Source organism: Pempheris klunzingeri, chromosome 3, assembly GCF_042242105.1.
Source record: "Pempheris klunzingeri isolate RE-2024b chromosome 3, fPemKlu1.hap1, whole genome shotgun sequence".
Taxonomy (NCBI): domain Eukaryota; kingdom Metazoa; phylum Chordata; class Actinopteri; order Acropomatiformes; family Pempheridae; genus Pempheris; species Pempheris klunzingeri.
This window is the reverse complement of record NC_092014.1, coordinates 4,220,079-4,247,129: the sequence shown is the minus strand read 5'-3', so window position 1 is coordinate 4,247,129 and position 27,051 is coordinate 4,220,079. Positions and strand designations below refer to the sequence as shown.

The following is a 27,051-nucleotide window of genomic DNA, read 5'->3' as shown; positions in this document are numbered from 1 at the left end:
CTTCCAGTAATGGTGGATTTTTACCCATTCTACTGCCTTGTGGAAGAATCACACAAATTATGCATAAAGTTGATGTGGAACATTAATATTCATTGAAAAAAATTAACATAACACAGAACCTCATGTGTGCAGCCATGAAGTCCTGAGCTACATGCTGAGCTCAGACTCCAAAGTCGTGCTCATTCTCCTGTTCATTACTTTCACTTTGGTCAGACTCTACAGATTATGGTAGACTGAACAGATTTGTTTGTGTGTGTGTGTGTGTGTGTGTGTGTGTGTGTGTTTAGGTGGAACCAGTTGGACTTGGCTATTGTGCTGCTGTCAGTGATGGGTATCACCCTGGAGGAGATTGAGATCAACGCCTCCCTCCCGATCAACCCCACCATCATCAGGATCATGAGGGTACTCAGGATCGCACGAGGTATCCACACACGCACAAAAACACACGCAAAGACACATTTTGAATGCAAACATGGTGCACGTGTTCGTTCTGAAACAAGTGCTGTCAAGCTGAGATTACATGTGGTATAAATTCTTTATTAACCCCAACAGCAGACTCATCTAGGACTGTATTTGAACGTATTTTACAGATATATATGTATATTAGACACCTTTTTCTTACATTTACCTGTTAAAAATGGTATTTTTCCATATCTTAGTAAGATGGCTTTGTGTTTTTCTTCTGCTCCCATTTTAATTTGCTGATGATACTGTTACTGTAAGTTTAACATGTCTTTAATACTTACCAGTCGTTATGATAAATTAAAAATAATGTACATTGTCAGAGTGCTAATTTCACACAATTACAACAACATGTTATTGTCTCTAGGTTTTTAATATGACTCTCATCCAGCACCTCTGTTCTTATTATTCAGAGGAAATTACAGGACTATCCCTTTAGGCTGCACCAATTCCTCTTTAACTTCACACTGAGGAGAATAAAGGCTAATTACATGAATCTCACTTAAGCTTCACCCTCTTACAATTGCCCTCTGCCCTCCGTAATAGCACCCTAGGACCAGCGAGTGGACCCATGGGTAATATGCTAATTGAACAGCAGCCAGTGGTAATTAACTAGTAAGTGGGGTATTTGATGATGAGCGTGAGGGCTACTGGTGACTTTTAGTCTTTCCTCTGCTCTCGTAACATTTTTACCACTCTGCTTGAATGTTAACTAACTCGTGTGACTGCAGCAAAGAATATTAAAAAGTTCTACAATCATCTACTTCTTCCACGTAGCTTAATTTTAAAAATAACTCCACCGGTTAAATATTTTAAAAGAAATAAGCAATGCAGCTTGATGCTTGTTGTTGTTTCACATAAACAACACAAGACGAATACTGGTTTGACCTACAGTGTTTGACATCCATGGTATTTCAATTTGCTGACTGCTGTATGTTATATTGTGGAGTTACAGGTTACGTGGAACTGCACAGTGTTAGGCAAACTCTTCCGTTATGTCTCTTATTAAGTTTTAAGAGTAACATTAGAACAAATAACATTGAGTTCTTACATTCCTATTGATAATACTGTACTATGATCCTATAATAACGAGCTCTACTATACAGTGCTGTAAAAAAAAAAAAAAGGAAAAGGCTTGACAGGCATAGCAACAGTTACTAGGTGTTGGCTGGCTTTGTTTGATATAAGTGAAGAATAAGTGGGTAGATAGCCTAAGAAGCTGTTGCCACAATGGCTGAGCAATGAAAAGAGCGTCGCCTATACAGAGACTCTCAGAGTCTCTTTGAGACCAGGAACAAAGTTCCTTCAGTACATAAATGACAGAAGGGAGAAGATAAGCAAAGAATATTCTTCTCTTGCATGCACATGACTTACATATAACCCAGGAGCCAAAACAGGGACCAGGTTCCTGTGGTCGAAAAGTACCTGAGTTCTCCAAATGGTTCCAGAAACATGTTATCAAATGAACATCCAAAGAAAAACAGTCCCCCATGGTTGTTGTGAACACACGGGCTTTGCATTAAAGATGTCACCAAAAAAGAATGGCTAGTTTCTGAGGCCTTGTTTGGACTGCCTGCCCAAATCCATAATGTCTATCTAGATGCTATGGAGACTGATTTGAGAAAGTTTGGGCGGCAAAAAAAAAAAACAAATGACATCATCAGATTCGAGCCTCTGATCACTTGTGAATAATAGTGCAGGCAGTCTGCCTCAAAGATCTGATTTAAGAAGCAAATCTGATTCGCCTGCAGGCAGATGAAACTCTAAATGATGCTGTTGAGAAAGAGTTTGGAGACAAGGTTCTAGAGAGGCAGAGCTGGCTAATGATTTAGAGTAACCATGCAGTACTTCCACTACATCCGCCTTCTCTCTCTCTCACACACACGCATATATCCACCTCCAACCGTCCTGACAGGACTCCATCTCCCAGGAGGCTTTATTGTCTGAGCGGCTGTTACCGTTCCCCATCAGAATGCAACCATGTTTTTTTTTTCTCTGCTATGGGTCATATCATCAGCCAGGGTCCTCTAGAAATTGGACCGCAGGGATTTGTGTGGGGTCTCTAATAGAGAGTCTGGAACCTGTTCCGTCTATCGACCGCCTGTTATCTCTCCTCCTCTTTCTCTTCCTACCTCTTATCTATCTTGATCGTTCCCTTCTATTTCTGTGGTGTCTTTTGTCTTTCTGTCCTTCGTTTTACTTTCTCTCACTTCTGTAGTTTATCATCCAAACACTTATGTCCAAAGCAACACACACACACACACACACACACACACACACACACACACACACTGTTTGTGTATGATGCTTTACTCGTCTCATCCTGTGAACTCTCTGCAGTGTTGAAGTTGTTGAAAATGGCAACCGGGATGAGAGCTCTGCTAGACACAGTTGTCCAGGCTCTGCCTCAGGTATGTTCCATCTAACACACACACACACACACACACACACACACATCCTCCTTCGGCTTATCACAAGGACACACAGGAGTTAATTAACATTTGTGGGATGATGAACGTTCTGTGTCAATAAAAGCTCCTGAGAAGTGTGACTTTCAGGAAGTCAGGTCATGACTAAATCTTTGCACCCAATGTTATGTCACCTTGCTAACATTCCACTTTTTTTTCTCCTTTATTCAGGAAATATAAAGACCTTTGTGCCATTAATTAAAGACTTTTAATTCCCACAGCTGTTAATGAGAAAAGAGCAGCTGAAAAGTTCTCCTCCCTTTGTACGTACACAGACTTTTTGTTCTTTAGCCTTTTGCTCAGATTCTTATTCATCAAAGTTATAGCTTGTCCCAGAATTTAGGGGATACTGTTGTATTTTCAGTATTCAGCCAGGAAACCACATACATCTTTATCTATGCATTGTAATAACGCTCCTGTGAACTGAGTAAATGTTTTACAGCAAGGATTCTTTATGTGAAAATGCCAGAATGTCGTTAAATCCGTGAGATGGTCCGTTAGATTAAGTCTCCCTCTCTCCCTCTGCAGCTGGACATCTTTCCATCAATACGACCTAGTGGCAGAGAGGATTTTTGTCAGATAATCATGAGTGGCTTTGGATGTTCTGTAATAAAAGAAATCTATCCAGTAAAGCCTGCCAGAGACGACATTCCCTCTGCTATTAATATGTACAAATGGTGGTGTAGTACATTTAATTGGTGCATTAAATTATAAGGCTGCCAATATTCTATTTTTTGTTATCGTCAACAAATTCCATGAGAAGACTAATAGACTTATAAATGCTGCCCAGTGAAACAGCGTGGCTCACTGATGTGTTTTTAATCATTTTTGGACAACGATGAAGGTCTCTGGCACAGAAAAATGAAGTTATACATTAGAAGTTGTAATTGTTAATGGGATGAATTCATTGTTAGTTCTCACACACTAACATAAACTACAATACACAGTCCAGGGTGTGAGAACAGAAATCATGGATGTATACACATAAGTTGCTCATAGATACACAACAACAAACACAAAGAGATTGAGGTATAGATATATATATATCTATCTATGATCACATGATCATTTTGTCAAATTGTCTCTAAATATTTTTGAAAATTGAAAAAACAATTGTGCCAAACTTTGTTCGATTCTTGAGGTATCACCGTAACTATCACAATGAGCTTTGCCAGGCTGCAGCTGGTTATGTTTTATAGCATTCATTTCAACTGTCTTTTCTAGTTGTACCAAATAGTGGGTGAACAGTGGTCGATTTATAAAAACCAATGTGTATGGAGATGAAATAAATACCATTTTCAATCAGATGAGAAGGTCACAGGACCAAAATGTGCAAAAAGCCACTTCACTGCTTTTTAGTGTGCCAAAAAAAAATTACATATCATTATTCATCCTCTGCATCTTCTCTAGGGTGTAATATATCTTCTGCTCTGTATAAAAAAGAATTCACTGAAGTTCTGCCTCCATGTGCCCTTTTCTAACATTATTAAGCCCTAAATCTTTATTTTTTTTTTGTGCTTAATGTGAAGAAAACAGACAAAATACTCTATTGACTGTGGATTGTTTTAAAGCTGCTCTTTATTAAAGACATTTACAAAGAAGTGAGCCTGAAGTGCAGCCAGAAGTTGATTTTGTTCAGTTCTGCTGCCTTATCAATGCTCTGACTGGAGCCCTCTGGGAGGATTTTTGTCTCCCTGATGTTTGGGTAAAAAAAAACAAACATGTACACACACACACACACAGACAGACATATAAATATACACATTAACACAAATAAACACAGGATCACACACTGACTGAAAACTACAGTCACATAAGTCTGCCTTGCTTCAGTTTTGCCTCAAATCAATAGTCCTTTTTTCCATCCACTTTAACTTGTTTTCTTTCCAGTCCCTGCTCTCTTGTTTGGGCAGATTTCATTGGTTTTGTTGGTCTTGTTTTAGTGGTGGAAGCTCAGACAACAACAAAAGTACACATCGGGCTAACAGGGGGTCACTGGAGGTACAGGTCTCTACTGCAGTGTTGCAGTAGGAGGTGAAAAGTGTGTTTTTATCCAATTAGAAAGACATTTGATAGAGACAGGAGGACTTTTTATGCAATTTCTGACAAACAGTGAAATAGAATAAAATGAAAATGACATCAAATGAATGACCAACAGGTCTCTCCATGTGATGCCTTAATTAGACTGAAAAGGGTGCTCTTTTTAGTAATATGAGAATCAAAACAGTATTGCAGTGTTTCAGGTCATTATTCTGCAGAAGCCTGATAATGATCTTTTTATTTGAATCCGGTGTGTTGGAGCAGGGAAACATCTATAACATGCAGAGCAGTGGTGTTTTAGGAAACACTCGTACAGATACATGCTGTCTACAGGCGTGTTTAAAGGGGAGGCTGTCTGCTTTTCAACGTAGACATAAAAATATTGTCTCCCATAATTTATAATCGTGCAAAACATCACTGATATCTTTGTTTTTTTATAGACTTCATGTTCTGCTGCCTTAGTACCGTAGTATATATGGAATCAGATTTGTTTCAAAAGTTTCAAGCAAAACTTATTAACAGTCAATCAAAATAAATGGATTTGAGAGAGAAAAAAATGAACTCAAGCAAAAAATTATAACCTTCAAAATAAAAAATGTCTCTTGAAAACAAATAACTGTCTTTTATTTTGTTCAAGGATGTAGTTTTGCTCTTTCCCTCTCTCTCTTTTGGTTACGCTTCTGGCTTTTTCGTTTGCGCTGCCAGATTCTTTGTTTGAGTTTTGACACAAAGCTATCGCGTGGGCGGGCTCTTTCAAGGGCGCGTTCCTATTGGCTGTTGAGTAACGTCTACGTCTACATGGAAAAAACAACATACAGTGATTAGTACTTACTTTAATCTTGAAGCCGTTGCTTGTATGCCCCCCCATGCTTCCTCTTCTTCTCTTGCAAACGAAAAAGCCAGAAGCGTAACCAAAAGAGAGAGAGGGCGAGAGCAAAACTACATCCTTGAACAAAATAAAAGACAGAGTTATTTGTTTTCAAGGGACATTTTTTATTTTGAAGGTTATAATTTTTTGCTTTGAATAAGTTTTGCTTGAAACTTTTGAAACAAATCTGATTCCATAAGTATATTACTCTTTTTTTCCCACAGATGAATAAAAAGTGTTCTTTATCTGGAAAGAGCGTTTCTATCTACCGGTTCTGTTCATTTTCTGGAGCTGTGTTGGTGCTTGTGATGAACTTTTGCGTGTCAGAGTGACTTCTGTCACATAATGTACCAAACTTCTTACAAACTTGTAACAAAAAAGCCATGTCCCATCATGATGCAGATGACTGAGTGAGCGTGTCGTTTGTCTAAATACAGAAGGGAACATGCTCAGTTGATAGTCTTAAAAGTTTGCAGATCAGCACAGGTTGTTTTGCCATGGAAACCAAAGGTATAAATATCGAAGTCTGCTCTAATTGTGTTCCTCACGAGTTTCTGTTGCTTAGTTGCCAGCTCTAATGCTTCCATCGCATCCAACAGCCTGCTCTTTACACCACAGCATCGTCATCCCTGTGGTCTGCTTTCGTTCTCTGCTTGAGGGATCTAAAGACATTAGATGGGCTTAAGTTACAAGCTGCACATTGCCTCGGGCTAAGTCGTAGCTTTTAATATCCACCAGGAAACATCAACATGCACAACTGGGGAGAGAAAGCAAGCTATCCTCGGGCTCTGCCGTTCCTCTCCAAATTTCCCCCCCTTTCTCCCTCCTTCATTGTTTCCTCTCTTCCTCCTCTTCTCCTCTCGCTCTCCTTCAATAAAAACTTTGTGTTATTCTTTCCGTACCCAGTCTCTCCATTTATTTGCCTATCTAATGAAATTCTACACTGCCTTCCCTGTGAGGTGACTTAGCTAATGGCATTCTGCTTAGTGCCTGCGATGGCACCCCAGGGAGCTCTTACCCATTTGCATTGCATATCTCTATCTGTGAATGCTTTGACTCTACACGGATGGATTCATTTCTGCTATGAAGTCAGCAAAGTAAAATTTTCCCCAGACCATGCAATAGAGAGATTATTTGTGGTTTGTGGCAGGGAGGGGTTCTTGTTGTGTTTGCTTGAGTTGTGTTGACCCCCAGTCTTGCTGTTTGCAGATATTTCAGATTTCATGAAATGTTTGCAGGATCCTGGATGTGCCTGTTTGGTTCCATGACCTTTACGGCTTAAAAAAAAAACATTCAAAACTCAATGTACCATTTCAAAACTGCACCAGCATCTTTCACAAAGTATACCTGTTCTCATGTTTCATGAAAAGCTAAGGTTCTCATATTTTATGAAAAGCCAAGGCTTTCTGTCCAGGGTGTTGTTCATCATCTTTTTTTTCACAGGAGATCTTACACACCGAATTGTTTTGCAGATTAATTGATTGAAATCTCTGACAGTGTCAATAAAACCTGCCGTTAGAGCTTCAATAAATGCTGTTAACATCTTGAAAAGATAATAAACCACTGGGGAAATACTGAAATCTGTTTATTGTGGGTGTGAAGTACAGAAAATACCCATACTGATACAATATGTGATACAGGATCATGTTAGTAGAACACTAGTGTGTGATGTGATGTAGTTGAACAAAAGTTTACTGTTTAACTGACACTTAAAAGTTATAATGGGTCCAACAGTAGCAGGTTTAACCACTGATTCATTATCTACAAAATGAGGCCCACCATACCTACTTATAGAAGTACACCTCATTAAAAAGTGTAAAAACAGTCACCTCTGCTGATAATGGATGTTCCTCTTTGTGTGACAGGTGGGAAACCTTGGTCTGCTCTTCATGTTGCTGTTTTTCATCTATGCAGCTCTGGGAGTGGAGCTGTTCGGAGAGCTGGGTAAGTCTTCTCTACCAAACTGAAACGTGTTGCTCATCAAGTAATAAAACGAAAAATGTTTAAAAAAATAAAATAAAATTGGAAAATAGCTTTTCTCAATATGTTTTTGACTGGTCAAATGAAGGAAGGATCTCTACGGCATCCTGTTGTGAAAGATTATGCCCACTGCCACAGCGTTTCTTTGGCCTATTTGAAATAAATGGAAACCGGTTATCCTTTTCTTAGTGGCAAACCTTTTCTCCAGACATCTTGTAAAGTCTTTCAAATTGTACAACCTGGATAAAACCTGTTATCACGCAAACAAACAGACAAGAGTTTAGAAACGGCTTTTTCCAACTCTATTGGTATCAGTAAAAATAGATAGATAGATAGATAGATAGATAGATAGATAGATAGATAGATAGATAGATAGATAGATAGATAGATAGATAGATAGATAGATAGATAGATAGATAGATTTAAAGCTGTGATGGCTCACATAAAAGTTTGATGTAACCGAGGTTTCACTCTCTAAAACTATTCTCCGATTGTTCTCTTCCCACCATGCCCTCTCTCAGTGTGTAACGCTGACTACCCCTGTGAAGGAATGAGCCGGCACGCCACCTTTGAAAACTTTGGAATGGCTTTCCTCACGCTCTTCCAGGTTTCCACGGGGGATAACTGGAACGGCATCATGAAGGTACTTCAGGTTACAGCTGCATTAGAGCTCATATCACACTTATTTCTGAACTATGTAACCAACTAATCTGAGGAGTTTTCGCTTTCCTCAGTGTCACCCTGTCCTCTTCGGCAGACACGGCACACATTTTCTGACAATGTGTTCAATCAGAAAAGGGGGCATCTATGTGTATTTTTCTATTTTTTGAACCACCCAAGCCTGTTTTACATCAATGTCACAAAGAGAAGCAGCATAGTAATTGAAAGGCTTCAGTTCAGATCCCAGGATGTCCTGCAGCAAAGAGGGTGTTCAAAGAGCAAAACTGCACTCTGCACCTTCCAATGATGAATAAAGATTGAAGTATTAGATTCTCCTCTTCATTCTCTCATCCATCACCTCAATCAAGCCCCGCTCTCTAATCACTCCCAAGTACCTTGAGCTCTTAAAATGTTATCAAAGCCTATATCCGAGAGAAAGTTAATCAGTGCTGATTAGGCTCTCAGAGAGAGTGACTGACTGTTGATGAAAGGAAGAAAAAAACGTGAGTTTTCAACAAGCCGGATAGTAAAAGTTTGACAATGTGCTCTTCAAAGATGTTACAAATTGTTTCAGTGGCACTCTGAAGGCGTCTCTTTTGTTGAACATAAAGACATTACTCATCAGGCTCTTTTATTTGTTCTGAAACAATTAATGAATAGATTCGTTTCTGGACAGAGTTGAATGTGAAATGAATCTGAGGATGTACTTTACTTTAGCCTCTTTTATGTGATTGTAACATTTTGACTCATCACAGTAGGAAAACACAGGTTAAAGAATACAAGCGATGGTGAGTAGTTCTGCATGAGACTCCTGCTGATGTTCTTTTCACTAAAACCTTATTCTTTTCTCTAATTTGTCCACCAACCCCTCTTCTTCGATCTGACCCCACCACCCACCAGGACACACTGAGGGAGTGTCCACCGGACCATCTGAGCACCGACTACAGCTGTCACGCAGGACTGCAGTTCATCTCCCCCATGTATTTCGTGTCCTTTGTGCTCACGGCTCAGTTTGTTCTCATAAACGTGGTGGTGGCCGTGCTCATGAAGCATCTGGACGATTCCAACAAGGAGGCGCAGGAGGACGCCGAGATGGACGCAGAGATCGAGCTGGAGCTGGCTCAGGGAGGCCTCTGCTGCATGATGGGGGGCATCGGCGCCATCGCCGGGGCCACGGGCGGCGCTGCGAGCGGGACCGGTGTGGGCGGAGGAGCGGCTGGTGCACTTACAGCAGGGACAGTTGGGACACCCAGTGGTGGAGTAATGGCACCTCTACGCGATGGAGGAGTCGGGGGTGCAGCTGATGAGGGACACGCTCACCATCAATGTCGACTCTTCTCTCCTGCTCAGGTAAGAGGTCTGTTAGACATTCAGGACAATAAATACTGCTGCTCCACCATTCTAAAATTACCATGAGCGGGGGCCAATTGCTGCATCTCCAACAACAAGTCAGTACGAGCTACCTTTATAATCAAACTCACATAAATTATAGCACCTGAAGATGGGTATGGGTATTTTTAGAAGTGTGCTTGCTGAGGCAGAGACAAAGAAACAAGTAAATAAACAGAGGCAGAAACAAAGGAGAGAAAATGGAGAGTGGAAAAGTAGAGCAAATGTAAATGACATTTGGGAGCAGCATATTTAGAGAGAGTGAAAGTGAGAGGAGAGCAAGTGACTAAGTGACTGCTGCAGCAAGGAAATGAGCAAGTGACAAAATGAACGAGTGACTAACTGCGTTTGAGTGACTGCTTACATGCAACTTACTGACTGAAGGATCGTGGATGGTGACTAAAGGTGTGTTTGCGGCGAGCGACTCTACAGAGTGTTTACTCCTTAACTTTAATGTGTTTGGGCAGGTGACAGCAGTGCCAAGTAAACTGCAAGGTGGCTCATTAGAAATGACCCTGTAAACACAAACACTGATTAGTGGAAGTAGACGGAGCTCGGTGTTGGCATCTGATTGCCAGCTGTGCCTCATGCCTGGAAAGTCATAAACAACAAAGAGGCTGCCTGGACTCATTTTAAAGCTGGGAATAGACCTTTGATATAGAAACACACATCTGACATGTCTCTACACCAGAGCAAAGGGTGACATAGTCTCAATTAGGGTGAAAAAAAATGAGGAAAGATGCAGAAAATAGAGGCTGTAGATTTATAGACATCAGAAACAAGACATGTAACGTGAACAGGAATTAACTTTATAAGAATGAGGTGAGCTTAAGCCTGGGTTAATTTTTGGAGGGCAGCAGAAACAAGCTGTAAACAGATCACTGACACATTATCACCTTAGCAAACACTCACCTGTTTATGCACTCAACAGACATGGAGCAGCAGAAGCATCCATGTGGAGTCCAATTCTCACTCTGCTCTTGTTTCTTTGGTCTCGACCAGCTCCAGGGGGAAATATTTATCTCTTCAGCTGCTAAATGCTTCACAAAGTTCACCAGCTAGTCGTTGACTAGAGTCAGAGTTTTTTTTTTTTTTTGTCAAAAAGCAGCTGGTACTGAAGCAGAAAACAAGTTCATGAAAGCGGTGAAACTGAATAAGTTGTGGGCAGAACAAACCTTTGAAAATGCACTGATGGTACTGTAGCAGAGTCACGCTTAGCTGGCTGAGTGGCTCTGCACTAAAATTGGGGAACTGGATACCAAAAGGTCCCCTGAACACTACGGACCTTTTCAGTCTATTTTAGATCAGTCTTCTGATTTTCTTGACCACAACTCTGTTCTCATCAAACAGCTCTTCCAGTTGCAGCAAGCAACAATTTTATATGTTCCTCAGGGTTAGAGGGGATCGAAACAGAGCTGAAAGGACAGAGAGTGTTTGAATATTCTTCAGGTGGCCAGACACACAGGCAACAGTTTGCTAACATATTTGCTATAAAGACTTAATAATGTAATAATATGTCAGTATTGTGTTTACAGCTTGTTCCACAGCTTCCAAGTGACTGAAAACTAATTACTGCAACACACTGCGATTTTATCTCCGTACCAACAACACCATCTGGCCCAGCCTGAAATAGACTCAGACAAACTTTGTCACATCACTTGTCATAACTATAATCGGCCGTACAATCGTAATACAGCATGTGTTCACCCTTTTTAGCTAAATTTATCTGGACTCCAGTCTGATTTCTTTTGGATTTCTGATAACCACGAAGCCCTGGTTTGTTTGTACCTCCACAGTGTGAACCTAATGAACTTAAGCAAGCTTTTGTACTTTGTTTCAGACCAAAGGAAATTAATACTGTCATCCATCTTAGAGAATGACACTGAATCAATGGGTGAGAGAAGAGGGAGGAGAGAACAGAGAGAGAGAGGCTGACTGTGGAAGGGTTGGAAGACACAGTGAGATTGTGAGTGGGTGGCAGGCTCCGCCACAGTCTCATTGTGCTTATAGCTCATTGTCTGTCAGCCTACTGGTATTTTTAACCAGAAGAGGAGTAACAAGAGGAATGAGGAAGAGGAGGAACTCTTTTCATGTGTCTTCCTATATGCACTGTATTTTAAATCTCTCTTCTGATTTGCCAGCAAATGGCTTTGTCGGGATAGAAGTGTGATGCTTGGCCAGTTTTTTTATGTGCATTTATATTGAAAGTTTGACCAGCGAAAGCAGAATCACAAGGAAAGGATCACTGAGTGAAAATAGATATACAAAAGAAAAATACACCCACTAATACAACGAAGACCAAATGTAAAACTTTGCATTAAAGTACTTCCTCGTATTACCATGTTGATACTCTCTTTGATAGAGTCTTCAGCGATTGGTAAGCGTTTTGGAAAGTGCACAGCTTATGAGGAAGTGCAGAGCCCATAAAAGGAATTAGACAGTGTCAGAATGTGTCTTTTGTCTGCTGTATGCTAATGACGAAGATAAGAGTCCCAGAGTCACTTTTGCACAATAGAAAACGTCCATCCACATTTTAGTAAAAAAGCTTATGTAAAAGAAGGTGCATCATCTGGAATTAGACCAATATTACCGGACCGCTGTTATTCAGATTGCTCTCCAGTGAGCTAAGCGCTTGGAAACACTTAACCTGCTAATGACTCCAGCAGTAGATGATTATGGTGATTTATGAGAGAATGAGTGGAAAAAGGCAATCAAATGTCTTTAAGTGGGCATTCAGTGGTTGTAAATAGTTAGTATTAAGCTTACGGGGCTTCAGAGAGTGAAAGTTAGAGACACCTTTTTATAGAGTTGTAAATAATAACTGCCTGGTCATGTTTAAATTTAGACTGTTTGATAGGTGCAAAGGAGCTTTTGTTTGATGGGTGCAGATTTTTAAACAAGTGTCAGATTCCAGTGATCCATCCAGGACACACTGGAACTGTGGGTTTATGTAGTGCAAAGCAGGCAGGAACACACACACACACACACACACACACACACACACACACACACACACACACACCACTACAGAGCTTGGCCTGAAGCAAAGCCTGCAAGCTAGTTCAGGGACACAATTCAAGTTAGCTGCTACAATCAAACAACACACTGACTGCAACATACTTGATGCACTCTTCTCATTGCGGCGGCACTTAGGCTCTCAGTGCTCTTCTCACTGTTATTCTGTTTATATAGCATTAATAAACCTCCATCTGTGCCTCTACCATAGAGGTTATTGGGTTTGGGGGCCCTGTTTGTTTTTGCTTTGTTTGCTTCAATGAAATTCAATTTCAATGAAATTGAAAAGCAAGTGATCAGTTTTGGGGTTTTGGATCTGGATACAGAAATAGATTAGAGATTTAAAGGTATATGCGGCCTTGGAGGAAGAATGCGCTGTCTGTGTTCTAGTTATAAATGAAATCTACTCTTTAGACCATGATCTGGATGATTAGATCCTCCAAACACGTCATATTTTGGTGGAATGGACTGGACCTCTCACAGAAAAACTACAAATAGACTTACAAGTAAAATCATCATATACTGATTTTAGGAAAGAAAAAGGCATACAAATAAATAAATCCATAGTGTAGGGGTGAAGTGTGGATGAGAGCATTTCTGGATGGGAGAAACCAGATGGCAGTGCAGTAAATCAAACAGGGTCACGGGCTCCTTTTACCACAACCAAGGCCCCCAGCTTAGCCAATCAATCAGGCTGCCTCACCCCTCACTGTGCATCCCCCGACACTCGAAAACAATGTGCATGTGTGTGCGTGTGTGTAGTACATCAGTGGGTGCTGCCAAGGTCTGGCTTTCCACTGTGGTTGCCCTCTTCACCTCACACCCTTCAGCATTAGCTCTCATATGGAGAGGAAGACCAGGGAGGAGCAGCAGCAGCTGGAGGGAGCTCACAGTTTAAAGTTTAGACATGGCAGCATGAAAAGGTGAGCTGACACAGAATGAAACAACTTATAGAGGTGAACAGAGAGCAAGAGAATAGTTGACCTGCTAATCTGAAATCCAAACTGACCAATAGAAATATCAACAACCAAAAAATGAGCGAAAGAGAAGATGGTATATTTAAGTGTTAATTCACAATTAGATAAGCTCATTGTGAGTCATCTCAGTGTGTGGGTACTTGTGTTACTGGTGGGTGTGCAGGGGCCCTGATAACCGTCACCTCACCAAGCTGTAAGAGTCCTTCACCTATTTTGTGGGCCCCCACCTTCATGTGGCTTCTTGGGCACAAAGTGAACTTCAACAGCCGATTAGATACAAAGGAGCTAAAATATGCCTGTTTAAATTATGTTTTGTGCTCGACCTTTACCTGCTACTCATTTCTTCTCAGTTGAGATGGTAAATAATGCAAACATGAATCAGGGCCAACTTAATGTCCAATTTCTCACAAATAACGTTGATTTAAATGCAAAAAGATGACCTTCTGCAACGTAATAGCCTGCAAGGATGATTCCAGTTTGTTACATTATTTGAGTAATTTTGGTGGATGATGTATTGTACTATCTGACTTAACTGCTGGGATCTTTAACCGAGGCAAAATCACTGAAAAGAAATCTAACTGGCAAAGAAATGTGAGTAGTCAGACCTTCGATCAGGTGTTAAACAAACCCTCAGGTTTGTCTTTGACTTATTTAGAAAAGAAAATGAGGGCAAACTGTGACATGATTACACTGATCCTTTTAAAACCATCCATTCTGGTCCGGGTTCAGGGGTGACAGCAGACATTTACTATGCATTTCCTCTCAAAATAAAGTGGTTTAAATGAAATGTGTTGGTTGAATTTTGTCTGTCAAAGGTTTTCGGCTGCTACGTCCTGCTAGTGTATTACTGAACCATGCCTGGTACGCCTGGCTGCAGTTTTACTGCTCGGCTGTGTGCACCATTAAACTCCTAGTTTTTGGTCACATAAAAGCCTTTGCTGGTGAGAAACCATTGAGGGGTGACATCCTTTATGCAGCAAGAGGGAGTCCTTATTGATCTGTCTACACCGTCCTCAGGACAAGAGTAGAAGTTAGCAGTAACAAGGGCGGCAGAGCAGGTGAAATCAGTCACTCACTCATTCATCTCTACACTGGCTGCCCAACGGATTCATTTCTAAGTGGACGTTTTCATACACAAATATAAAAAGCATCTGTACTGGTAATGTGAATTTCTTTTGCTGAAGAAAATGATTGTTGGGAGATAGAGCAACATTCTTTAAACAGCTAAACTGCTTTTCGTTTATAGTTCAAATTCAACCCTTAAGAACTTTCCCTCATTTGATGTCTCATCTGATTTCCTCAGTGTACCCCGCTAACAGTAAAATCCTAACACTGGAATCTTCCAATTACCACAGGTTCCCCAGTACCTCCCAGTGGGATGTCTAAGCCTTTTTTTTTTTTCTTTTTTTTTTTTTAAGGGATCATGCAATTAATCTTATAACACTGACATCCATCTGCCCAGTCTGGCTCGGCTTGAAGCTGGCAGAATTGACTACTCCAAGAGATGGTCAACCACAAGATGTCGTCTGTATTACAGATGTTGTCCAAAAGACGTAAGGAAGTTAAGATGAAGGGACAGACAGATGAGAAACATGGAAAAGATGTTTGCTATAAACTACTGCTTTCTTGCAAACGTGTGGTTGTGAGCAATTCTTCACTTCACTGCTTTCACTTGGATTTACTTTGGAATTATGATACGCATCCATAGCACAGCATGGCTGTCCACTACAAATGTGCAGTGTCTTCTCCAGGGTTCTCATGAAAGACACTGTGTACTGTTTATCGGGCCATTTGGATGGACCCCACTGGGAGAACAACGTTTTTCTGAACTATGTTGTTGTTACTGACAAAACTAAAAGTGTAAATATATTTGTTTGGTGATGGTTAAGGTTAAGGTAAGGGTCAGGGTCTGGGATAGGTCAGTGTTTCTTAGTTACAGTATACATTGTGTCAATGGGAAGTCCCCACAAAGATAGCGATACATACTGTGTGTGTGTGTGTGTTGTAGGAGAGCCAGTGGCTGGACAGTGTGTCTCTGCTGATTAAGGACTCGTTGGAAGGAGACATGATTGACAACCTCTCCGGTTCAGTTTTCCACCACTACTGCTCTCCTCCTGTCTGCAAGAACTGTAAAGGCCACCCACAAGAGGTAAGTGGGGTCTCACACACACACACACACACACACACTCATTCACGTTGTTTCCTCTTTTTTAAACAAGATTCACCAATGCACCAGGAACGGCAGCTTTATTTTTACATCAGTTACACCCAAGTAGTGCTGTGCTTTTATTTTTAACTCTCTACATTTACATCTCTCCTGTGCTCTTTCCTTTTCTCTCCTTTCATCTGCATGTTTTTCACTTTGTAGTTCACGGTACTCAAATAACAGTGGGTGGGATTAACCTGAGGCAGCTGCAAGCTGTCAATCACCTGCATCATCTGGAACAAGTGTAATCATTTCTGTGTCTGCTAATGTGCACATAGACAGACAAAGACCTTGAGAGTCTTGAAAGGCGCCCTAAATAAAATGCATTATTATTATTATTATAAAGGCACAGCAGAGATTCAAGCCCAAATCTGCAGTGTTGTCACATTCAGATTATCTGTCACATTCCACGCATATTCAGAAATGAAGGTACAAGTATGTTTTTGTCCTGAGAAGTACATATTTCATAGGTGTACTGTAAAAGAAACGCATCATACAAGGTCCAGATAAGCTTCCTCCTCAAGGTACTTGACTAATTGAGGCGTCTGGGTGGTGCAGGGACAGAAACACTTGCCCACCAGCACAGACACCTGGTTGCAATGCCTGGCTACAGTTTTTCTGCTTGGCCGTGTGCCCTATCGAACTTATAGTTTTTGGTCACATAAAAGCCTTTGCCGGAGGGAAACCGGTGAGGGATGACATCCTTCATGCAGCAGGAGGGAGTCCTGATTGATCTGTCGACACCGTCCTCAGGACAAGAGTAGACATTAGTGGCAATAAGAGCAACAGTGAAGCGGAGAGTGGTCATTCCAAAGTGGGAGAAAAAGGATTGATATTGATATTGCCAATAAAAAATACATTTACGTTGTTAGATTTAAGTGTATTTGGGTATATAATTTACTTTTGATGTACAGGTAAAATTGAATGACAAAAGGTTCTCAAATGCACCAAAATAATTTACCATTTTGTCCCATGCAGGATCGGAGCAGTTAGATTCTTCACACAAACCGTGTTTGCAGAAATAAACAAATTGTGTGTGTGTGTGTGAGAGAGAGAGAGAGAGAAAGAAACGTGTCTATCTCAAAGTGTATCTCAAACAGGAGAGACTTAATTGAATTGGCTCACAGAGGTTGTGAAATTCTTATTGGCTTAATTGAAACAGTGAAGCTCAGTCAGCTGATTGAATTGGAAGCAGAGCCAGAGGGAGGGAGAGGGAGAGGGAGAGAGAGGGAGGGAGGGACAGGGCATGAACAAAGTCTTCCTGATTGGACGTCCACTAAGCTTCATGTGGCTATAGAGTATCCCATTCGCCATGCTGTGTGTGTGAGAGTAAGAAGATGGAAGGAAAAGTCTCACACGATTAAATCTCATGACTGTGTGGAGCTCTCTCCAAACCACATAGCAACAGTGCCCCCGGATGTGTCTGTGTTTTTCTATATTCATTTATTTAGCATAAAAAGAACAACCTTCTGTGTTTAAATTAGTTTTCTGGGCAATTTGACACTGCTGTGTTAATTTCAAGTCCATAATGAAATTAAAATCCAAATGAATTATTAAAGGAAGTCATCATACCATAAGGGGTCATGATTTCAAAATGAAATATTTCTTGCGCAATCCACAATCCCCAGGATTGAGAGTAAACCCTGCTCTGAAAAGCATCTTTCCCAGAAAAATCCCAGCAAGGTGAGAGGAGATCACTTTGATACCCTTGTAATAGATATGCAGATTGGAGTTGCATTGCATTGCAATCAAGACGCTCTGCAGTATTGTAATAGCATTTTCATAGCTGTGATATTCACGTGCTTTTTGAGTAAATTGGAAAAAATATTACATTTCTGTGCCCAGTGTCCTCATGTTCAAAGGCGTTACGTGTGCAATATGTGTGCTGCCTTCATCCACAAGTGTTTCAATCATGACAGCGTAGAGCAGACGATGCTGAACACAAGCTGACAGAATCTCATTTTTATCACAAAAAAGTGAGGCCTCTTGATTTATGCACTTCAAATATTTTCATAATCTGATCAACCTGTTGTGCACAATTGCATTTGTATTTGAAATCCAATCAGAAACAGTTAATACCAAGATTTTATTTGCTCTGACGACAGTAATAGCTATATTCAATCCTGGAGAGCTTAGCTGTCAAAGTGTGCTCCATATTAATTTCTGTAGCCGCTAAAAATATTCAGTTCCTCTGCTTCACACAATCATGCAAGGAGCCTCTCAAAGGTTCAATCATACGTTCACCACCACATGATTTCCACTCTCAGCGTGCTTGCTTACCCTGTGCTTTCGCTCATTACGCACACAGACACGTGAAAACATCAGTCGCACAAGAGAACTAAAACCAATTTCAGCTCAGAGCAGAGGTGATTCCATGATTTCAACCTGATAGGTTTTACCGATTGCATGTTTCAATCTGTTGCTGTGTAGCCGTGTGTGTGTTTGTATGAGTCACAGCAGCACGTGTGACCTGAAGCTAGCTCTTTTGCTTCTGGCATTAAGCCATCATCTATGTACATATAACGACTACTTCACCCCGGACCTCTATAGTGTGATATTTACTGCTCTCTCTATGAAAATAACAAGGTACTGACATGCATGGAGGTTGGGGTGAATGCAAATGTGCTATAATACCACGTGGATTTAATTTCTTATACAATATATTCATTTTTATTCTCCTCTCACATTCTCTCCTTTCTTCTATTTTCTGCTTTGTTCCTTTTCCCTCAACCCTCAATATTAAACCTCTACCTCACATTTATTCGATCTTCTTTCCCCACAGTGAGGTGAAAATGTTGGCACTTTTAGAATCTTCAAACCAATATCTATCTATTGTACCCATTGTTTTTTATCTATGCTTTTAATTTCTTTTCTTTTTTTTTTTTTTCATACAGTCTGTAATCAGTGTTGGTTGATTAAGACACGATTTAGACTTATAGAACACCGACATTGATCATGCAACTTGGCATAAATGTACTGTATATTCCAAGGAAAACGTTTAAAGTGACACTTTAACCCCTTACTGCCTGAATTTATTTACAATTATATAAAAAAATTATTTATTTGTGTTTTTGCATTCAAGCAGATGCTAAATTAAGTGGAGATTGTTAATTTGAATATAGCATAGCATAGAATAGTACAATATAATAATAGTATAATAAAATATGTATGTATATCCGCATAGAATATATATATATTTATTTATGTATGTGTGCATCTATGTATATATAATTATGCATCAACCAGCATTAGTGGGATACAGAGGCCACCTCAGCTGCATCAAGACCGGAAGAGGTTTGAGGCAAATTCACGACAACAGGCAACAAGGGGTTAAAGTTTACACAAACCATAAGAAAGAAAATAAAATGACACAAACTGGTGGTGCCTTTCTTCTTGAGACATATTTTGGTGTGTATTGCATTTTCCCTTTTCTAGGATTTCAGTAAATTAACTTTTTTCTCCAGTTGCTCTTATATTAGATATAGTGCAACTCCTTTTTGTTTGGACATCTCAAACACCACTTCTGCCCTTATTCTGATTCACCACCTGTTGACAAATTATACTTCTGACACAACGTGACTGTGCTGTGGTTTTGTCTGACAGATCCAGTTGGCGGAGGTGGAGCAGGCCTCTCTGTTGTCAGAGCAGCTGTCGGACAAGTCATCGTCTCTGGCGCTGCCTGATGACCTCAGCCTGGACGAACACAGCAGCTACCAGCTGCTGGTAACAGACGGCCAGGTACTCACGCACACATAAACATACCTGTCGCTGTCATTTCACACTGAAAACACAGATCTCACTCTTACACACACACACACACTCCACGTGGCAGCATGTGCTCACATGAACAACAGCACACCGCACACATATGCACATAGTTCAGGCTTTGAGAGAAGCCATATGGGCATATATCTGCCCATACGGCTAAAAGTACACTGTCTACATATGTTGGCATACTTTTAGTCTGTATTTCACGGTGTGCACTGGACACCTTAGTTCCACTGACAAATCTTAACACCAAACAATGATATCTGAAATATTTTTATGCCACCAGATTTGTGGCAGTAGTTTAGGGACAGAGGTTTCCTGTTTCAGCATGACAGCACCCCCCTGCACGAAGTCAGGTCCAAAAGGAAATGGTTTTCCCAGTTTTGTGTTAGAAGAGCGTGACCCCATCCACCACCCTCGGGATCAACCAGAACGTCGGCTGTGAGACACGCCTTATCACCCCCAAATCAGAGGCCCAGCTGCCAGGTTCCAAAACGTCCTGAAACCAGAGGAGTGGAAGCCAACATATTAGTGTTCAAATGAGATGAATCACATGTGGGTGTAGTGTTCAGGTGCCCACACACTTTTGCAAGATTATTGTGTAAAGAAAAATAAATGTGTAATAACCTCACACACATACGCCCACACACTCAGCTACACGTCTTTAGGGAGTCACAGCTCATGTTGTCACACCCCTTCCATCTAACTAATCATCATTAATTACTATTTACATGTGTTACTGCCTCATTAAAACACCTGCCTCCCTCCGTGCTCTTGATATGGGCTTGCTGTGTGTGTGTGTGTGTGTGTGTGTGTGTGAGAGAGAGAGAGAGCGAACACGTCGCTCATATCTCCATCTTCCCATGAACACTTCGCTCTCGGCTCACAGCGGTTCCACCTGGCCTGTTTCATCACTGCGTTATTGAAGGCCAGTTCATTTGATCCAGTTTACAACCAACAACAGCAGCCAAGCAATTTGAAGCTTTGAAGCCCACCGTTACTCTCTTTTTACCACATCCAGTTTTAATCAGACTTGTATAGATGGATAAAGGATGGGACATGAAAAGGGAGCTTTTTGAAATTGGAAACAAATTGTACTCAGATTTCCATTATGACAAGGGGGAATGAAAGGCTCCAGTTTGATATCTTTCTTGCTCCAGTGAACATCGGTGCACCTGGACATCACGGCTATTCTCTCTGCAACTCTTTGTCTCGGCTCTTCTTCCTTTTCGCTCGTTCCCATTATCTTCAATTTCTCACTTCCTTTTTGCTCTCAGAGGGGCAGCAGTGACTCCCGCAGCTCGGAGGAGTTGCCCACCCAAGGGGGCTACAGAGGCCTTCGTCCCTCCAGCTCAGGAAGCGAGGAGGGGGTCCAGGAACTGTTCGAGGTGGGCGTCCATCCTCAGCTGAATAGTCCGTCTCTGGACCAGCCAAGCCCGGCACACCGCACAGGTAACAGAGTATGCAGGATGGTAGAGCAGAACCAAAGATACTGTAGTTTAGACGGTGACACAGAGGTTATGGAGGGCTGAAACAAGAGGATTCTGGCATCCTTTATTCCAGCACCTCAGCGTCAGGTTTGTCCCAGGCTGTCTGGGACTTAGCCTGGTGTCGCTGATTATAGCTGATTATATTATGTCTCAAATAAATAACCGTGTGATCTCTGTGTTACAGCTTATCCATCTGTACATTTTATACGATTATACTCCATGCTTTGCTACCAAACATTAACAGAGTTTTATTTAAGTTGTTCCAACAAACCCATGCTCCTGTATCTTCGAGAGAAACACAACAGGCCTGTAAAGTTTGTTTCTGGTGGATAAATGTGTCGGTGTAACACCAACTGGTTGCCTTTTAGAATTTTACTTGCAGTTTTGGTCGTTAATTTTTCTTTGCTGCATTAATGAATGTACACAGATCAAGAAACAAGACAAAATACTTAGTGATACATATGATAGACACTTTGTTAAGAAACAAAAGACATGAACATACATCTGTTTTATCTAATTTACTTTATTTTTTTCCAAGAACTGTCCTAAAGGTTGATTTGATACATAACAACTTATTGAGGTTGAGGTTAACACAATAATATATGCAGTCGAATTCAGTGTGAATCACAAAAACAATATAGTTTCCTTTCCTTTCTGGTATTTTACCAGTTTGTTACATTATTTTTGACCGACTCTCAACTTTTCATTCTACAATATAGATTCTCGTTATATAATTTCAACAATAAAAATGTAAATGAGCACCTGAGCATTTTTTTTCCTGCCAGTAAAACCTGCTTATTGTAGATAAGTTTTCATCCAGCAACAGAAAAAAAGGTTCAATTGAATCTTTCACATCACCCAGTCATATTAAAATAATCCCTCTCAGGGCTACCTTTTATCAGCAGTCTGTATTATCCTTATCAGGGGTCTTTGTGACCCTCACTGGTATTTAACCACCACAGTTTCATTAAGCCATGACTTTGACGTGACATTGATTGTATCGTTTAAATAAGAGGAGGTATTTTTTTTTTTGGAGCTAACACAGACGCACAAGGACGTGTCTCATATTCGGCACAGTTGATTGACTTCCACTGCAATTAAAGCAGTGATAGATGAGGGGAACGGCAATGCAGACACAGAGATGTTGATGAATGACGTGTTATGGTATGCTGATGGCTCACCGCTCCCCCTCTGTATCATGGCTGTCATCGCTGGAACAGATGGAGCGATACGAGGCAAAGTCAATTCAGGTGGACAGCACATGTAGACATGTTGTCAGTGAAGACATGAAGGAGTTGTTTACATGGTGTGTTTATACCGTGTAAATGATCAAACTGTTATTTGGTTGTGTAAGTTGCTTAATGGTATCAGTTTGGAGGATGAAATACTTGATCTAAAGCTCATCTTTTGCTTTTTTTGATATTCTAAATGATAATTTTCAATCACTGGAAGTTTTATTTGGAGCTAAATGTTTAAGTTTAGGATGACCTATCTTGTGAGGGGAAAAAAAAAAAGATCTTGTTTTTAGTCTTAAAATTGTCCTGATTTACATGAGAAACAATGAGAGCAAATGTTATTATTTCAAAATGGTAAATATTTTGTAGTTAAAAATATTAAACTGCCAAGGCACCATACTGGCTGAAATATGAGATGACCTTATAAGACCGCTTTTAAAATGTTATTTCCATTAGGGCCTATACGTGGTTGCAATGAGGGTCCATGTGATGTAATTTTTGCCATCTGCCCAGGTCCACGTAGGTCCACATGGACCCCTGTGCAGACTATCTGCTCCACAAGCACACTGATTATAAATGTGCTGGAAAAGTTTTATGTACTGTATGTGATCTATCCTCCATTCTCAGTCCTATTCTTTTCGATTTTACAAAGATTATACGAAGCTTTAATGTGACAGTCAGCAGAACGTGGTGGTGAAGTCATTTGATGAGAGACACCTTAAAATCAGTTCAATAGCTTACAGGCAGCCAACAGTGGAGAGATTTTAGTACATGTGCACATAGTTTAGTTTTGGTGAGCATCCTGTCTGCAGTGTTTTGAACCAGTTGTAGATGTTTGAACAGGTTTTTAGGAAGGCCTGTGAACAGTGTTTTACAGTAAACAGAATGCAAGAGAAATGGTTTGACCGTGGCAATGTTGTTTAAGTGGTAAAAGGTCAGATGTCTACTGATTATAGAAATGCTAAACAAAGCCTGCAACAAGGCTTTTCAACAACCAAACACACTAAAACAAACAAAAATGTAAACATTAGCACTGCCAAAACTGTGCCAAACCCTCTTTTTTCAGATGCAGATAGAGGAAGTTGCAGTGGAGGAGGTGGCCAGTCTTCACCCATCTTCCACCTACCTGCAGACTTCTTCCACCCAGCTGCCGCAGCTCATCCGGGCAGTACTGGGAACGGCGTTAGCCCAGGAGACAGAGGGCCGTCCCGGTTGGCCTCCCCAGCCTCGTGGGCCTCCCTTCGCTCGCCCGGAGCAAACAACAGGCCCCTGAGCTCCCAGGTATTATGGACAGATGAATGGATCCATGTGTGTCTGGATGGATGGATAAGGGACCTGGCATCAGTATCTCTGTGCAACACAGCTGAGACATGATGGAACAGTGTAAATAGATAATCCCTAAGAGGATGCTCAGTGAACCAAAGTTGTCATGCATCAAAAACACTTCAGGCAGTCAGATGGGATTTGGCAAACGAGGTATAATGTAGAATGAGCTCGAATACAGTGATCTGAAAGCTTGATACTGTAACAGTAACAGCCACACTGAAAACATTCCTTTCAAATCATGATTTGATTAGAAATCAACACTTGACTGCAGAGTGGTGGGATTAGCTGTGAAACAATAACTTCAGACTTCAGAAAGGCTTCAGTAGATTAGACCAATTAGAGTACACACAAAATTGTGGTATGACCAAACTGTGAGCATAAACATCACACTTAACCCCCTCCATTGATGCCCTACTGTAGTGTGAAACTCTAGTTATAATTAAAGCAAGGATCTCATCCGTACTGAATCCAACACCTCCCCTCTGTTGGCTCCGGCATGAAACAAACGAGAACGAAGAGGCCCTTATTTTAGTTCTGTTCCCGTGTAACCATGGAGACAGATTTTTCTTTCTTTCTCCTCTACCTGTTTGGTTTGTTTAGCTGAGTGCCTCTGTGATCCTCAGCTGCTACAGTAATGCTCTGCGGCACCCAGCTAATTAGCCTGGCCAGCCCTGAGCCTGATACCGACTCTGTGCACACTGTTGTTCTTGGCTCGCGTCGTTCACATTCTCTCCCGTTCCTTTTTTGGTATTTCCTTCGTCTCTTTACGTCTTTCTCTGCTGTTCTTTCCCTCTACGCCTCTTTTGGTTCTTTTTCTGCCAATCCCTCCATTGCTCCTTTTTTGATAATCTCTCTCCCCTGTGGCCTTGTGCATTGAAAGCATGGCAGTAATAGTGCCAGGATTAGTAATAACTAACGTCCTCCAGCCAATGGAATATCTTCAGTGAAATTAATGCTATTTGGCGTATTGGTTTGGTTGCAATTATGGTAAACTATGAACCAGGAAATGTCCCTGGTTCATTTTAGTTCATCTTATGACTCTGTTGCTCCAAAACCACAAATGTTTTTACCCCTTAACCAAGACCAAACTCTCTTTTTCTAATTCCAATGAAATACTCTCATCTCTGTTTAACTTTAAACTATTAAGGTGCTTTTTTAAAAACAAAAAAAACCTCAACAATGGCTGCATTAACAAGCTGCATGGACAGACCTAAATGAGCTCAGTACCTGGAAAACACAAGGTTACGACTCACAACAGTCGAGTTTTGCTCATTTTATACGTGAATCATTTAAACTGGAACATAAACAGAATTCAGCAGAAATGGTGGATCTGTGAGCAGACATGAGAGCCAGCTGCAGTATATAGTAATATAGTATAGTAACATAGCTGTTTCTTCAGCTTTTTCATTAACAAGTAGTGAAGAATGTAGCTTGAACAGCCCATTTTTTGAAAAAGGGACATTTGAGCCTTTCTGTCAGAGCAGCATGACAACTTAATACTAGCTAGCAAACTTTGTAGTGCAGCACTAGTTGTATGAAAGCCTCATTGTCATATCTCCACCTGTCTCAAACTAAACATAGTGACAGAAAAACACCTGTGTGGGTGTGCAGGACTTTCAAGGTCACTTCCAAACAACTTCCAAACTTTAAATCATTTGTTATGCTGTTTTTTTATGACTTAGGCTGATACACAACTTTGATTTAAATTATTTAACCAATTTTGACTAATCCAGGATTTACTTTAAATTGTACAACCCACAAAATTAAAAAATTAATCCTAATTAAAGACCAATTGCTTCACTTCATTTCTTTCACACCCTCCCTCCTCTGTGTGCAGCACCCATCCCACAGTGACTCCTCCCTGGCCACGGGCAGCTCAGAGGGCAGCCTGCAGACCACCCTAGAGGAAGGGCTCAGCTTCAGCATCTCCCCACCTCGAGATCTGGATCTCCCCATGCCTCTCCTCTGCCCCCTCCCCAGCCACCCCTCACATCCCCAGGGGCCGGACGCAGGAGACCAGGACCACCCTTTACTAAAGAGACGCAGCACTACTTTCACCCTCCAAGCCACTAGGGGGCACCAGAGGAGCCAGAGCAGCTGCGGCGGCGGCAGCACCAGCCCAGGCTGCCCCAGGCAGGACTCCATGGACCCTTCGGATGAGGACGTGGGCACGGGGGCAGGTGGGGATGGCTGTCGTCAGACCGTTAACAGTGAACACTTGTCAGAAACACTGAACAGCCTTTCACTGACATCACTGCTCACCCCGGGCTCTCTGGCAGCCCCGCTGGTGAAGAAATGTAACAGCACAGGCTCATTGGACCAAACCAATCTATCTGCACGGAGTAAAGATGGACGCCACTTCTACGCCATGGACGCCCATGGTTACCTGTCCAACCCTTGGATGGAGGGAAGGGCGAGAGGTGAGGAGGAGGACAGTGATATCACAGGCTTCAGCATGAAAGGCGGCAGCCGGCCTAAAGACACAAGCTCCAGGAAAAATAGATGAAACACTTGTTGCCTCTCTGTAGTGGAACTCTTTAACTATTTGCATTTGTGGACCTTGAACAGTACAGGGAGAGACTTTTAATACAGTACATGTCCTGTGAACCCGATCCTGAAATTCTCTCTCGTCTTTGATTCGTCTGTTCTCTCTCTTTCCCTCTTGGATCTGGCTGCTTGGGATCAGTCATTTCTCAAAAGATTACAGTTGCTTCTGAGTTTTGACACCCTTTCTTCTCCACAGGATATGTGGTTGCTTTTTGAAAGGACTTAACGATGATGACAAGGGGCTTATCCTTTTAGCGTAAGCAGGATTCAGCCTAGAAAGATGTGGCAGTCCTGGGCTTTACATTTGAGCCATCCTGAAATACAGAATATCTGAAAAGTCTTTAGAGAGACCAACCTGAAAATCAAAGTGATTGATTAACAATGTTAAGGTGATGTTATTCAAATGAAGCTGCTTAAAAAAAATCTATTTCAAAACCAGAACTTGCTTGACCCGACGTGCCCTCAACCTTTGTGCAAAAACATTGTCATCAACAGTGGACAGATGGTAAACTGAAGCTCCTTTTGAGGAAGAACTGTACTTTGTACAGGGTTATTTTTTTTTTGTAATAACTATCGCTAACAGTAGCATCGACCAACCTTTTTTCCTCCTAAGCAGATTC

The 27,051-nt window shown here is 41.2% G+C and overlaps 1 protein-coding gene across 1 annotated transcript in view; it reads left to right on the top strand.

The window, feature by feature from the left end:
- The window catches only part of LOC139222893 (voltage-dependent T-type calcium channel subunit alpha-1I-like), a 140,155-nt gene extending 113,765 nt beyond the window's left edge, over window positions 1-26,390 (top strand). The window contains exons 28-37 of the mRNA XM_070854797.1: window positions 288-421; window positions 2,803-2,873; window positions 7,704-7,782; window positions 8,340-8,461; window positions 9,379-9,828; window positions 15,868-16,008; window positions 19,669-19,803; window positions 21,111-21,285; window positions 23,625-23,839; window positions 25,722-26,390. Of these exons, the coding sequence (XP_070710898.1) occupies window positions 288-421; window positions 2,803-2,873; window positions 7,704-7,782; window positions 8,340-8,461; window positions 9,379-9,828; window positions 15,868-16,008; window positions 19,669-19,803; window positions 21,111-21,285; window positions 23,625-23,839; window positions 25,722-26,390 (2,191 nt within the window). The remainder of the gene's footprint in view (window positions 1-287; window positions 422-2,802; window positions 2,874-7,703; window positions 7,783-8,339; window positions 8,462-9,378; window positions 9,829-15,867; window positions 16,009-19,668; window positions 19,804-21,110; window positions 21,286-23,624; window positions 23,840-25,721) is intronic.
- The last annotated feature ends 661 nt before the right edge of the window (window positions 26,391-27,051 follow it).